We start from the raw sequence: 15,911 nt of genomic DNA on the forward strand, positions 1-15,911 counted from the left end.
GAATATATTAATTTATTGATAGCGATTTTTTTTTTTGGTGAATGGGGAATAAAGAGGATTTTTTAATGCATTTTTTATTGTGAACTTTAACATATATACATAACAGTGATAACTTTCAAAGTACAATTTAACAAGTAGAGAGGAAATTTCAAAGAATGTCATGGGTCACAGTTCCACAACTTCAGCTATTTCCATTACTGTAAAATATAACATACATACAGAAAGGTGTCAAGTTTCAATGTACAGCTCAACAAGCAGTTATATAGGTAATTTCAAAAATTATTATGGTTACAGTTCCAGTTTCAGTTCTTTCCTTATTATGCAAGATAGGGTATATATAGAAAAGTAAAGACTTTCAAAGCATAATTCAATGAGTAGCTATAGAGCAAATTTCAAAGGATGTTATAGGTTACAGCTCCACCATGTCATTTACTTCCTTCCAGCTATTCCAACACAGCAGCATTTAAAAAATACATTTATTCATATAAAATTTCAGTATTCAAATACTTTTGTTAAATCCTATCTTGTTTGTTGCTACCCTTCCTCTCACTTAATCTCTTTCTCCATCTTCAGGGGTGTCTAGGCAGTGAGCACTCTAACTTGTTCATATAGAAAGGGAGTGCCAATAGTCTGGGGAAGGGGGTTGCATCTGATTGTTGTTATTAAAGAGGCTGTTGCTTCTGGATTCTAGGATTTGTCTGGCATAGGAACACTCTGGTGGCTTTAAGTTTCTGTGACATAAAACTTAGCAAGTGAATCTTTTATAGACTCTCAGGTAGGGACCAGGTATTTGGGGACTACTGTTGGTAAAGGCATGGCATGCTGTGGCCATTTGGGATGTGTAGCTGGAACTTGCATAAGAGGAACCTCCGGGATAGCCTCTCGACTCTATTTGGGATCTCTCGGCCACCGTGACCTCAGCTTGTTATTTTCTTTTTTCCCCCTTTTGGTCAAGTAGGCATTTTCAATCCCTCGCTGCCAGGGCCAGGTTCATTCCTGGGAGTCATGTCCCACGTTACCAGGGAGTTTCATTCCTCTGGGAGTCATGCCCCTCATGGGGGGAGGGGAGGTTAATGAATTTATTTGCAGAGTTGGGCTTAGAGAGAGAAAGGCTACATCTGAGCAACAAAAGAGGTTCCCTGGAGGTGCCTCTTAGGCATAATTATAGGAGGGCTCAGCCTCCCATTTACAACCCTAATTTCACAAGGGCAAGCCTCAAGTCAAGGGCTTGATTTATTAAGTAGTGGGTTCCTAATTTCACTTAATATATAGAATAAGGAGGATTTTTACCTTCTGAATCTTTGTAAACTGCAAAAATAAAATTTAAAGAACTATTCTTAAGATTTATGTGAGGGCTGGAATAAGAACTCCCCAGCAAGCTAATTAAGACAAACATGTGGACAAAGGCAAAGGCTTTCCTTTGTTGTGTGCTTGTTTTCAAAGCCAGTGATCTTTTTCCTGTAAAAAATAGCCGATTAACTTTCTATTAGAAAACATACCTTTAGAAATTTTTAACCTAGAAAAGCATTCAATCTAGGGATGGAAAATGTCATGTGGTAATTACTATACTATTAAGGTTACATTTAAAAACTCAGTAGCAGAATATACATTATACCGTTAAGAATTTGTTTAGTTTCAGTTTAGGGGCTAGAAATGTGAACTTGTACAAGTTTTTTCTGTCCTCTAGGCTATATTAATTACGCTATATCAATTATGCTATATCAATTATGGCATATGAAACAGTATAAAAACCCATGAAGATGTAGGGTCAGTTGTCATAAAGAAGCTAGTTCAAAAACAGAAAGAGTGAGGAAATTCGACACATTTTTTTTCATCTCACTTAGATGCAAACAGAATCCTTTATTAGTTGAGGATCTGACCTAGCCAGACTACCAAAATTTCTCTCATATGGTCATGAAAATTCTCAAATCTTCCTCCAGTACAACCAAATGGGATACTCTTAAGAAAAGAGAACCCCAAGTTCGATCACTCAAAAAATACTTTCCATCTGGTAGAGATATTGTACTTAATTTGCAACAACTTGTACTACTATAGGCAAAACAAAAGTAAAAATAACTTGAGTTATTTCATAATACATATCACCAGAAACTACAGATATACTCATGGTAGAATTTTTATAAAGCATGGAATGGATTTAAGAGATTTGGAATTAGTAAGAAATATTTTCTATAAATGATAAATTTATTCTAAGGTTCCATGTTTTTATCTTCTTTGCACTGTATATCTAAGACAATAAAAGTGGCAATTTTAGGTTGCTTATGCATGTAAAATGAAGGTACTAATAAAAAGAATCAAGAAATTGAGGGCCGTAGATACAGGGTCTAACTGTCCTTCCCACTTCATGGTGACTTGCCCAAAGACACAAGACCAGTTGCTGTCTCTAATATTCTGCCTCCCATAATCTGTCTGAAAATAAATTTTCTGGGGTAAAGGGAAAGGAATGAGAGAATACTTGACTAAATTATATATTTTTTAAATGATTAGTAACCACTTGTTATAAAAGACTTCACTGTATTTCTTTTAATCTTCAGTTTTATAACTAAATGCTAAATCATCTTAATTTTTTTAGAAGAAACAAAAGTTAAAACCTAAAATGAAAAATTATCTGTTTTTAAAAAAATCAACATAACTGGTGTATCTTTTGTTATGAGTTGGATTTCTACGGTATCACCAATTAATTTTACCATTAAAAAAACAATATTAAAGAAGTCCGCACTGATTTTGCAATATAAAAGAGACAGGATTCATAATTAAGACTTGAAAAGGTGCTAAAATATTCAGTAAAATAGTCACAAATTAAGAACTGTATATAAGCTGACCATCAATATTCCTTAACAACCAAATAAACTGTTTGAACTACAGTTCCACTAAAGCTAGCCCAATCATGATCAAATCTATATCTGGTTTAAAACTGGATTCAATAGATTTTAGAGTATATTCTGAGTTTTGTCAATGGCTCTCAAATTACTCTTAGCCCTAATGGCCCTGGTGTGAATGATTCAGTTCTACGTGGACGGTGCGGTTTGTTTCACTATTAGAACTAGACATCAAAAGCAAGTTCAGATCAGAGATTGGCAGAGCCTTGATTTATGAGTTCTGCTAATATTAGATTGGTCTATGGAGTGATTGATTTCTGTAAGCGACCCACAGAAACCCAGATGAAACAATGATAAATGGAGCCTGACACTAATCAGTATTCTCTATATAATTTTGAAGGTCTTGGATATGTTTATGCCAAGATTTAAACTTCAAAATAATTCAGCAACTCCAGAGTAGTTACATATTCTTTTAAAAATATGCTACTAATTTGAATTCTGATGGTAATGGTCAAAGCCCTACTCTTTTCTGATACTAATCTTACTAAACTACAGTATTAGAAAATGGCTTGCAGGGTACAGACTTAAAAAAGGAATAGTGCATAAAGTGAGTCCTTTTCGAAAGGGTAAATTTAGCAATATATATTGATTACTTATGAAAAATTCAAATTGTCTGAATTTCAGAAAACCTTGTGGAAGAGCACAAAGAAATGTGATTTTGAAAACATGTAATACAAGCACATGAAACATCTACTCCTTTTGTGTGAATGAACACTTCCCACGGAATAGATTTACTTACAATAGACACTTTGAATCCTTCTACCAGATATGCAACCACTTCTTTCTGAAATGGACTAAAAACAGAAGGCTGCTCATGATGAATAGTCTCCTCAGAAATTTCAGTCTGGGAAACTGAGGTCTTGCTTTGAGTTGTATTTTCTGGGGTACTCAAAATATCAATAACATCTGGATTAAATTCTTTGAATGAAAAAAAGAATGAAAAAATTACTTAAATCACTCATACATAGTCAATACAAATAGCAATGATACTGGTAAAAATATTCCATGGAATTACTAATTCAATTATCACAATATAATTGTGTACTAGGTATACACGAGATGTAACAGATACAACATACTACAGAAAGTGAATTCACCTAAAGCAATGTGGAAATTTAAAAATAAACAACCATTTAATTATAAATTAAAGATTAATTTATTGGCTAAGGTGAATTAAACAGAAAATTATTAAAACCATGAGGTCCTTATAGAAAGCAAACATAAAGATCACATGGTCTACACAATGGATTTTTACAGAACTGTTTCACTATACGTGCTAATCAATTAAATGATTTTGCATGTGATAAAAATGGCTTAATTTCAGAGTATAGCATGAGTCTGTTACCCCAAATGTAAGTCAGAAAAGTTGAAAAAAAACACCGCCCTGTGTTTATCCTATTTTTCTAATGCTTATCAATTTTACACACAATGAAATTTAGATTCCAGAAAGTAATTAAATGATTAATCTCTCAATTCAGTAAAAATCTGCATCTTGAAAATATCTTTTAATATACAATTTGGGTTTCAGAATAAATCTCACATGCTCAACGAATTAATTTTCAGGCTCCCTTTCTCTAAAGTGTTTGCACTGCTTATGTACAGCAGTTTCATTTTTTAATTGCATGCTTAAAAGAATGCATTTTTTCAAACATATTAAATTTGGAAGCAGTGTAAACAGGATTCGTGTAATAGGAATTTTCACTTTGTAAAAAGCAATCAGTAGACTGAATGCAAAACTTAATTTTTTACATATCAACATTGGCACAAACTGGAATGAAAGAATACATACTTGGATTCAGACCTGTTTGAACATCTGTTACTAAGACACATGTTCTGGGAACTCTGGGAAACACTATTTTCCCCTCCAAATTATTTAATCATAAATGTTAAAGTACAGATAACATTTCACACTTGGATACATACGTGCATTTACTGTATTACTTGGTAAGCATATTTTGGGGGAAGACATGCTGCTGCTAAGATCCAAATAGACAAGGCTTAAATGAAATTCTGTCACATCCTATTGAGAATGGTTTCTGGTAAACTGAGAAGGACATTAAAAGAAGTAGTTCTTTTTCTGCACTTCCATTACTGTTTGATTTCTCTTTGTCAAATGTACAGACTCTGTCCTATTTCATGATAAGCAGCACGGAAAACACATTCAACCCCCACCCCCCAGGCAGTTATGGTAAGTTTGCCACTTAGAATTTAAAGGTCACTGACAATGCATTGCCTCCCATAGCAGACGTCCCCTGCTGGACATGGGGAGATAGTGGGTCACTTGACCATCAAGAAACACATATATAAAAAGACTTTATGTACTGTTTGCTCTTTGTTTTTAATGGTACTTAATATTTTCATCAAATTTTAGTCTTCAGTAACTAAACAAGTCCTGGAGTTTCCTTATTTTAATTTACTCTTTTATTAACCACTAGATTTGAGGCAAACAAATACTCCAGATCCATGCAACCAGAACACACTTGCTTCTACTAAATACACAGGGTATGTCCTAATACAGAGTTCACTGGAATGACAGTGCAAGAACAAGTATCCATGGATCCTTAACATTGACGGATTAACATAAATAAATGCTTTTGGTAATACCTATGAATCAATTGAAAGAAACAGCATATATACATCGGGTAATCTGCAGATTACTCCAATGGGAAAAAATCTTTTTGTACATTTGAACTCTATAGTATTCTCTCTATCCGCTAGTTTCTAAAAAAGGAGGAATGCTTTTAATCTAATAACTTAAAACCAAGACATTTCCAGGTAGGATAAAATTGCAGCTGTCTGACATAAACATTACCTAACTTTGCTTACAACCAAAAGCTGTAAAACTGTTGCATTCTGTAAATGAGGCAGGTTTTAAACTTTACAAATATTTTAATATTTTTGATAACTTAAGAATCTAGTATTGCCATAAAGGAAACTAAGTGCCCATTAAAGATTTGTTTGTTAAAAAAAAGTAATTTTTTTGTTTTGTTTTAAATGACAGTAATCTACAAATCATGATGTTAATCTTAAAAACTTTATGAAGATGAACTGTGCAGCAGTGATTGTGTGGTCTTTTGTTTAGAATGTATGAAAGTTATTATTATTCTAGAATAGATTAATAAATTGGTTGCTGTTCCAATGAATGTACAGCATTTCCATTAACTTTTGAAAGGAACACAGCCTTTTGCTTTACGACATGGGATGTTCTGTCATCAACAGGTATATTCTTATAATAGAATTCTTTTTATCATCTTAATTCTATGGTCATTCAATCCTATCTATGAGTATGAAGGTTTTGCTTCCTTTTTTTTTTTTTAATTACATTCCATCTTTATAGATACATCTCATATGTCTTATGCATAGAACACTGTCTTGGAGTCTCTGATATTGATATTGATATATTCTCTTCATTTGTTCTTTTAAGAATCAAAGTACTGACTGTCTATTTAAAGGGAAGTATGAACACTGGTCATCAAAGTGTTTGTACATTCCTGGCTATATGTTTTAGTCTACAACAAAACTTTAAATTAATTCTGTCTTGAAACAAGGAGAAGCAAGATTCATGTGTATAACTTCACCACACACAAAATCTCAAATCTTTATAATAAAACTTGTTTGCTCAAAAAAAAAATTAAAAAAATTAAAAAAATCAGGAGAATTAAGGGAAGATGGCAGAGTAGGAAGCTCCAGGAATCAGTCCCTCCACCAGAACAACTATTAAACAGGAAGGAACTGTCTAAATCAACTATTTTGAAACTCCAGAGTCCAGTAGAAAACTATACAGTGTTCAGGGAAGTAAATCCCTATAAATACCAGTAAATTGCTCTCTCCACCTGGTGGTTACCATCACCAATCCCCCTCTCTCACGGAAGGCAGAAGTGGAATCCGGCCTCTGGTGTAGCTTGCTTGTGACAGAAAGAGACATAAAAATCCACTTCCCCAAGATTGGGGTGGAGAGGGGTAGACCAATTGCTGATCAATGCTTTTGATTAGCTACTTTGGGTTGCCAGGCTCTGAAGGCAGCCATTGTTCCAACCTGCCCTAGACAAAGATGGCAGAGGAGATTTAAAGACGCCACACTTCCTCAAAGCCGCAGTAAACAGTTGAAGGGATGCATTTGCTGGTCAGGAGCCAAGTCAAGGAAGCGCAGCTTTGGGGAGCTATGGAAGACAGTCCTGGTACTCTTCTTAGTCCCTCCATCACCCCCTCCCAAGGGCAGTTTGGAGCCAGCTGGCACTTCCTTTGTGGGTCCCTAGTCTTGCTCTGGCTGTGAAAGAATGACTTGGAAAATGCCTCTCCAGTGTGCACCACTCTCAGAATTTTGCCCTCTAGGCAAAAGCCGCTTGAGACAGAGAAAGTAGTATAAGAAATAATTGAGGCAGATGGCCTTGGGCAAAGATTTACCTGCTTTAAGACCTGCAGTGGGAAGTAGAGGGGGCAATCAAACTCTTATAAACAGGGGAACTCCCAAGGCCACCACTGCCCAAAACAAGACACAGGCCCAAGAAAAGACAGGGAGAACCCTGCATTTCACATTCACCTTGGGCTGACTTTCCTGAGAGGAGGGCTGAACTCTGACAGAGAGCACCAGCCAAAGCAAAGCCAATCTGCAAAGACAGTGAAAGGTGTTTTCTGCTTAGGTTTGCTTGGTTTTGGTAGCTTCTGACACTCAAGAAAATCTCTGTCATATCACCAACTGGTTACAAACTCATGAAACAGGCAGGGACTAGGTATACATTTTAAAATATTAACATGTACAGTGTGCAACAAAAGATTACAAGACAAAGAAACAGGAAATGATGGGACATCCAAAGGGAGAGGATAAACATCCAGAAAACATCAATGATGAATACCAGACTGAGGACATAACAAAGACTTTAAAAAAATGATATTCAATAGGCTCAAGGAGATGAATGAAAATACAAAGGAAGAACTAAAGAATATCAGGAAAACAATGAATGAACAATAGGAGAATCTCAATAAAGAGACAGAGATTTTTAAAAAGGAACTAAACAGAACTACTGGAGTTGAAGCCCAGAATAACTGAAATGAAAAATTCCCAGGAGAGTTTCAACAGCAGATTGGATCTGGTAGAAGAAAGAATCACTGAACTTGAAGATAAGACAATTGAAATGAGCCAGACTGAGGAGTAGAAAGAAAAAAAGAATTACGAAAGGCTAAAAATAGCTGAATAAACCTCTGGGACACCATCAAGCACATCAATATTTGCATTATGGGGGTTCCAGAAGGAAAAGAAAGAGAGAAAGGGACAGAGGGAATATTCAAAGAAATAATGGCCAAAAACTACCCAAAAATAATGGCAGAAATTTAGCAAAAGACATGAATATGCACATGTAAGAAGCCCAGAGAACACCAAACAGGATAAACTCAAAGAAAAATATATCCCATCACATACTGATCAAACTGAATGCAAAGGACAAGGAGAGAGGAATTCCTAGGGCCACGTGCACATGCCAAAGATAAGACGCATGTGTAGAAAGAACCAGGAAGGCACCTATGCTTTGGACTGGGGCTATTCTCTAAACTCATTGTACAGATAAGCCCCAAAGGAGAGTACTTGCATTGGTCAGTCTGCATAGACTAAGGAAGGTTTTTTCTTTTACTTTCTTTCTTTCTTTTGTTCTTCTTCTTCTTTATTTTTTTTTTTTTGTGTGTGTGAGCTCCTGACATTCAAGGAAAGCTCTGTCATACCACTAGGTGGATACAAGCATAAGGAACGGATGCCTCAGGTCTAATTCCAGTGACAATAAGGAAAATATCAAAATATCCAGGTTTCACCAGTTACAAAACATACAAAGAAACAGAAAGTGATGGCCCACGCAAAGAGAAAATTAAAGCACTAGAAAGCATCAATGAAGAGGATCAGATCTGGGACACTTCAGACAAAGACTTTAAAACTATGGTCTTAAATATGCTCAAAGGGCTTATTTGGACAAAGAACTAAAGGAAATCAGGAAAATAATAGACGAACACAAAGAGAATACCGATGGAGAAATGGAAGCTACAAAAAGGAACCAAACAGCTAAAGACCCCACAGTAACAGAAGTTAAAAAATACCTAGAGAGATTCAACAACAGATTGGAGCTAGCAGAAGAAAGAATCAGTAAACTTGAAGATAAGACATTTGAAATCATCAGTCTGAGGAGCAGCAGGAAGAATGAAAAAAAGTGAAAAGAGTATTAGGTACCCGTGGGACACCAAGTATACCAATAAACTCGTAAGAGTACCAGGAGGAGAAGAGAGAAAGAGGTAGAGAGAATATTCAAAGAAATAACAGCTGAAAACTTCCCAAATTTAATGAAAGACATAAATATATACATCCAAGATGTTCAATGAACTCCAAACAGGATAAAACCCCAAAAGACCCATATTGTACATTTTAAAATCAGACTGTCGAATGCCTGAATAATTCTCTCTGAGAGCCACAGGAGAGGAGCAAAGTGTCATATACCAGGGAGCCTCATTAAGATAAAGTTCTGATTTCTCATCAGAAACTAGGGAGGCAACAAGTGCTGAAAGCAAAACCTGCCAATCAAGAATTCTATATCTGGCAAAATTATCTTTCAAAAGCGAGGGAGGAATTAAGAAGTTCCCAGATAAACATAAGCTATGGGAGTTTGTCACCACTAGATCCATCCTACAAGAAATGCTAAAGGGAGTTCTGCAGGTTGATAGGAAAGGACGTTAGACAACTTACTGAAGCCACATGAAGAAATAAAGATCTCTAGTAAAAATAATGACATGGGTAAATAAAAATGCCAGTACTATTGTAGTTTTTATTTGTAACTCCATTTTTTACTTCCTACAGGACCTAAAAGGCAAATGCATAAACATCATGATAATTCAATGGTTTTGGACTCATAATGTATAAATACATAATTTGTGACAAGAATTATATAAAGGTAGGGGAATGGAGGGGTATAGGAACATAGTTTATGCATGCTATTGAACTAAGTTGGTATGGTAGCAAACCATAAATCTGTTATAGATTTAGGGTGCTAAATTTAAGCCCCATGATACTCACAAAGAAAATATCAGAATACACAAACTTAGAGACATAAAAAATATATATAGTTACCATGGGTAGAGGCAATGGGGTATTAATGTGAAATGAGTTTAGGGTTTCTGTTTGGGTGAAGGGAAAGGTCTAGTATTGGATGGTGGTGAGGGTACTGCAACACTGTGAATGTGATTAATCCCACTCAATGTATGCTTGGGAGAGGTTGGATTGGGAAGATTTATGCTGTATATATGTTTCCACAATTAAAAAATGAGAAAACAATTAAATGTAATGCATGATACCGGATGGGATCTAAGAATGCCTTAGAAAATGCTTCAAAGGACATTACTGGAATCAAAAAAGACTGGAATATAGAATTTAAGCTTTATATCATTGTTAACTTTCTTGAACTTGAAAATTGCACTGAAGGTGATTACAAAAGTGAGTATCATTGTTCACAGGAAAAGTACATGGAGTACTAAGTATGCAAAGAACATATTGTGTGCAACTTATCAGATGTTCAGAAAATTGTTAAGATACACAGACAGACAGATTGATAGAAAAACAGATGGACAGACTGATACAGCAAAGATGGCAAAATGGTAAAAACAGTGGATTTGGGTATCTGGGAAGGTGAGGTTATCTTGGAATTCTATGTATGGAGTTTGAACTTTTTTGCAACTATATATGGAGTTTGAACTAAGGCATCAAACAAGAGGATAGCACACTTCTTGTACATTTTAAATCACTTCAAAATAAAAGATTTTTTTAAAGGTGGGCTTTTATTCAAGACTATGCATTCCAAATATGAAACTCCTTTAATAGTTTGAATGTTAAGTAATGAAAAAATAATGCTGTTTAAAAACTTGAAACCTAATCAGTTTTAAGTCCCTTTTAATTCAGTATCTAAGAAAGAACAAATTTCTATAATCCTACCTTGATAAATAATCCTGTTAACTGCTAAAATGATGAGCTTCTGCAGTCTCTGTGCAAGCTCTGTTTCAGTTGCCCGAATAGGGTTCTCTTGGCTCATTCTCCGTTGCATCATCATATGGAGCTCATCACTTGCTACTGAACGCATTTTCATCAGAAGAGATTCAGTTTGAGCAAGGGGAAATTTTCGAGGACCTTCAAGTATATAAATTAAAATATCAAATGTGTGTGTTAATAAAGGAGTCAACAATCTCACCAAGGGAAGTTTTTGCTGCAACTTTTTGATTATGAGACCACAAAAAGAACCTTAATTGTTATAAGATCAGTTTTTACAAAGGAAAAAGAGTGATTAACAGAAAGTGATGCTTCTCCCTCCTTCAAGAAGTGCAACAGTATTTCTGATTTCAAAGTCCTAAATAAGATTGTTGAAGCCAGTAGCATAGCTTTGCAGGGCAGATATCACTTGGCAAAGCTGGAGTTTTTGGAAAAACTCAAAGTATTAGGCGGGCATAAATAGTCCAGAATATTTTGACAGAATAGTTTCAAATACTGTTTCACTTCTTTGTATTAAGAAATCATCAGCAGATTTTTAAAGCATACCATGTCTTAGTACTACTTCTGGATAATTACAATTGTTGAACTTTAGAAAGTACTTTGGAAAGTATACATGGAGATAAACTAGAAATGAGTCAAATGAAAGTGAAGAGATCAGAAAGGAGAATATAATTTCAATGATTTGTTATTAAAATGATTTGGGTATATGCATCATTCAGAATTCAATCTTACAAAAGCATTTCCTAAGAAATGTTCCCTCAGATTGAATATTTAGGAGTTGCATTCCTGCACCATTACTGCACCTGCTCCAGGAGGTAACACACAGGTAGTGGATCCGGAAGAAAACTGGGGTAATGAGTCTTGATTTAACAGACTGAAGGGGAAGGGCATCGGAAGTTGACCAAAGGAACTGAAATGGCGTCTTGGTAGGTGAGGAATAACAGAACCCTTCATTGGAATTGAACCTTTATTTTAAATTATAACATAAATCAGTTTCCATAAATAGCCTCTATAAACATTACATACTAAATTTTGATAACAGGTTTTTAGTGACTCATTCTACAAGATAATTAAATATTGTAGTAGCATTTTAGATTGTCCAGTATTTTAGGAAATCAGTAGGATATATAACCAGTTAATATTTTTGGTGGGTAGCTTTGAGGCAAAAAAGAAAGCAAATGAAAGAAAAAAATATCCTGGATATATTCAAGAATAATATTGTCACAGTATATCCTTAGCTTAAACAGATTCTTCCTAATGTCTACATCTCTAACCAGCTTTCATGCTGTATAGCCAGCTGGATATCAAAAGTCAGAAGCCCAGCATTATATTGAACAAAGGAAACATTAAGTCTTCTTCAGCAGAATGGCCTTGAAAAGGTGGGAGAGTATTTCAGTACTCGTGCTATAAAGCTAGAGGGAGTTGGTGTATCTTAAGCAGTTACTTAAACTCTCTAAGCCTCAGTTTCCTCATAGATAAGATTCAGATTAAAAAATAAAATAGAACCTACCTCACAGGTAGATATTTATCACTATCTGACATTATACTAAATATATTTGTTTATATGCTTATTGACCTTTTCTTCCAGTAAATATAAGTTCTGTGAGGCAGGTACATTGACTATCTTGTTTACTGTTACATGCTGGGCACACAAAATTATAACTGGTTCATGGTGGCTGGTGTTCAATAAACATTTGATAACCGAATAAATGGACAAAGAGAGTTGTTTAGCAGATTAAATAAAATAATGGATGTAACAATACAATGTTTGTCTCATGCAAAGTATCAAAAGTTTTTAGTGATCATTATTGTTAATACTGGTATAAATATAAAGGAATTGTACATAAATTATATTAACAACAATATGAGATACATATATTTACTACATTTACAACAATTTAAATATTATATGTATAGAACTTTAAATAACACAAATGCTTAATTCTAGTCTCATGCATTAGGGTGATGTGGGAAGTTTATCACATTCATAAACAGACAAGTGAAAAAATATATACTTAAAAGAATGCACACTGCTATTCTGTTTATAATGGTAAAACAAACAAGTAAATAAACCTCTGTTTATTGATAAAATTTAGGGAAAAGATCATGGTATATCAATATAACTTTATTATGAATCCATTAAAAATAAGAAATATTTATATGGAAAGATGATACTAATATATTCATTTTAAATAGAAATCAGTTTACAAAACAATAGGTAGAGCAGGATACCATTTAGGCAAAATTACATCTCTCTTTCTGATCTATATATGTACCAACAAAAGAGATGGAGAATAAAGAATCAGTGGTTTGTTCATCAAATAGGGAACCACTGAGGTGTTGAGCAGAAGAATGGTACTCAAGAGTTAGACTGTAAAAAGATCAACCTGGCCATAAAATAGAAAATGGTCTAACTCCTCTAGGAGTGTGAGAACTTAAAATCTTGATGTGATAAAAGTGCTGCTGAAGAAATGTTGGTCCCAAGCCATGGAAATTCTGGGGTTATAGGTCTGAGTAAACCTGTCTGTGGTTAAAGAATGTGGTATGTGGCCTTCAGGGAAGCTACAGCCAACAGGCAGTGCCTACAGCTCCTGCAGGAGGTGCAGGGGGGCTGACAGTGGGGGTCGAGTGTCACTTGTTTGGTACTTTTTAATAAATGCTAAATGAATCTATTCAGAAGAAAAAAATCCCTCCAAAACATATACCAGTAATGAAAACAGCTGGTTTTAAACCTTTGAAGGAACAACTCATTATCTAATTAACGGAAATACAAATCTCTCAGTCACTTTAGTATCATGAACAAATGGACTTAAATGGGTATTTGTAACCATACAACTCAGAAGCAAAGAAGCCTCATATTTTGTATCTTTTTGTAACTATAGTACACAAAAAAAGCCAATATAATTTTGACAATAACTTGTCAAAAACTATTTGACTAATAGTGAAGAAGTAAAAAAAAAACAGTCTTTCCCAAATTCATGTGTAAAACAACTATGAAGCAACAACACAATACATATAAAATGGTATTTTGTAAACTGGATTCATAAAGAATTTAAATAAGGGTATGATTTGAAACAAGAAGAATTTTGGGGAGAGCCTGGTTTTGAGATGTGTTCTGAAAGGTATAAGCAATCTAGAATGAGTAGATGTGGTGTTGACACAAAGGGAAGAGTATAGGGTTTGCAATTCAGCAATCACTAATTCTAGGCTCCACTGGATCTGTAAAATGAAGCTGGAATAGACGACTCTTCAGGCTGTGTATTTAAAATTTGTAGGATTCCATGAACCCCATACAGCTTACAGCAATTGCATTGACTTAGATATGGTAGAAAAATATAAGCCCTAGGTGTAAGAGGCTGGAGGGGGAAAAAAGGAGAGCAATCAAAATATTGAAAAGGAGAGTATGATCAGTTTTAAAATTACTCAAAAAAAAAAAAAAAAAAAACACCACAACAAACCCACACACACACACACACACAAAACAAATAATAACAAACTTGGAGCTATGCAGGGCTCTGAGACTCAAGGTGATAAAAATGCTAGAATCTGTAGAAAGAAAGAGATAACAGATTCTTAGAGAAACTATAGCCCAAACAGACAACAGCAAGATGGCTATTGCGCTAGTCCAAGGACAAGTTGATCAGAGATTAACCTCTGGTTAATCTGTTAACCAGAGATTAAGGTATGAGAGGAGAGAAGGATGAATATGAGAATGGGAAATATCAACCAGAAAGAAACAGCAGAATTTTGTGAAAGCAGTAAAGTTATACTGTCCATTAAAAAGAGGATGAATTCTATCTAAGCAGTCACTGACTATTTAAGGACTTTCACAAAGGAAAAATGGTCCAAAAGTCATCTTTCAGAATCTTTCAGCATCTTTCAGCATGAACATTACTGCCAGGCTTGGTAAAGGAAAGAATTTACCCAGGACAAATGAGAGGTAAAATTGGGAGAGCAGCCGAAGAGGAGGGAATGTGTTCAGATATTACATGTGGAAGAAAGTACAGGGGCAAATATGGGATTTTTTAGAAGTTTTATTTAGCATAATTTAAACTTAAGCTACTGCAAAACAATGTGTATTTAATAGTCTCTCCATGGATGAGTTTTTCACATGATTTTAAAATTTGGCATAGCACTAAACACATTGATGTAGCTTAAGATATGTAGAACAAAGATTTGGATTTAAAAGCCTTCAAGACTATAAGTGTGATTAAACTTTATCAAGTACTCTTAGGTATAATAAAAGGCTGGAGGGGAAAAAAAGGAGAGCATTCAAAATATTGAGAAGGAGAGCATGATCAGTTTTAAAATTTAAGAAATGTGTGGTGTATGGTGTGTGTGTGTGAATACATATATATCCTGTGTGCGTGTGTGGCATTTGCTATATTTCTGGATAATGTGTATATAAAGATCATAGTAGATTTCGTGGGAAAAAATAAGGGAGCCTAACTATACTAATGTTGTTATTTTGATGATATGTACTAATTTACAGAAAGCCCTATGTCACTTGCATACTCATCAAGCCACCATCATCTCTTGCCTTGACTACTGGAAAAACCTCTTGACTAGACTCCCTACTACCTCTCTTATTCTCTTCTAATCAATTCTCTACATAAAAGCCAGAGTGATCTGTATAAAATGGAAATCTGATTATGTCATGCCACCTAATTAAAAACCATGATGACTTCCCACTATAAAATCTAAACTACTATATCATTATATATGAACTGGTCCATGCCATCCTCTACAGCCTTATCTGGCATCACTCTTTCAAGCACTACCCCTAACTCAATGGCTTTCTTTCAGTTCTCTGACCAAGATGAGCTTTTTCCCACTTTAGGACTTCACACAAGCTGTTCACTCTGCCTGTAACACTCTTCTCTGACCCTCTACCTTGTTGCCTCCTTTCTTATCCTTTCTGTCTATACTGAAATCTCACTTCCTCAAAGACTTCCCTAACTCCTGATGCAAATCAGGTTACATTGTTATAATCTCTATTCTTACCC

General features: G+C 34.9%; 1 protein-coding gene across 8 annotated transcripts in view; it reads right to left on the reverse strand.

Annotated features, from left to right (window-relative positions):
- LYST (lysosomal trafficking regulator) overlaps positions 1–15,911 on the reverse strand; it is a 237,139-nt gene that overhangs the window by 109,254 nt on the left and 111,974 nt on the right. For 7 of the 8 annotated variants that reach the window (XR_005214557.1, XR_005214559.1, XM_037821569.1 and 4 more), the window contains exons 29-31: positions 11,709–11,870; positions 10,855–11,046; positions 3,637–3,815 (exon numbers count right to left, since the gene is read on the reverse strand). Coding sequence is in view for 6 of the 8 variants with exons in the window: in XM_037821569.1 (XP_037677497.1) it covers positions 3,637–3,815; positions 10,855–11,046; positions 11,709–11,870 (533 nt within the window). In the remaining 2 variants the exon portion in view is untranslated. The remainder of the gene's footprint in view (positions 1–3,636; positions 3,816–10,854; positions 11,047–11,708; positions 11,871–15,911) is intronic. The other variant, XM_037821594.1, reaches the window with a different exon arrangement.

The sequence above is a fragment of the Choloepus didactylus genome, chromosome 2, assembly GCF_015220235.1.
Source record: "Choloepus didactylus isolate mChoDid1 chromosome 2, mChoDid1.pri, whole genome shotgun sequence".
NCBI lineage: Eukaryota > Metazoa > Chordata > Mammalia > Pilosa > Megalonychidae > Choloepus > Choloepus didactylus.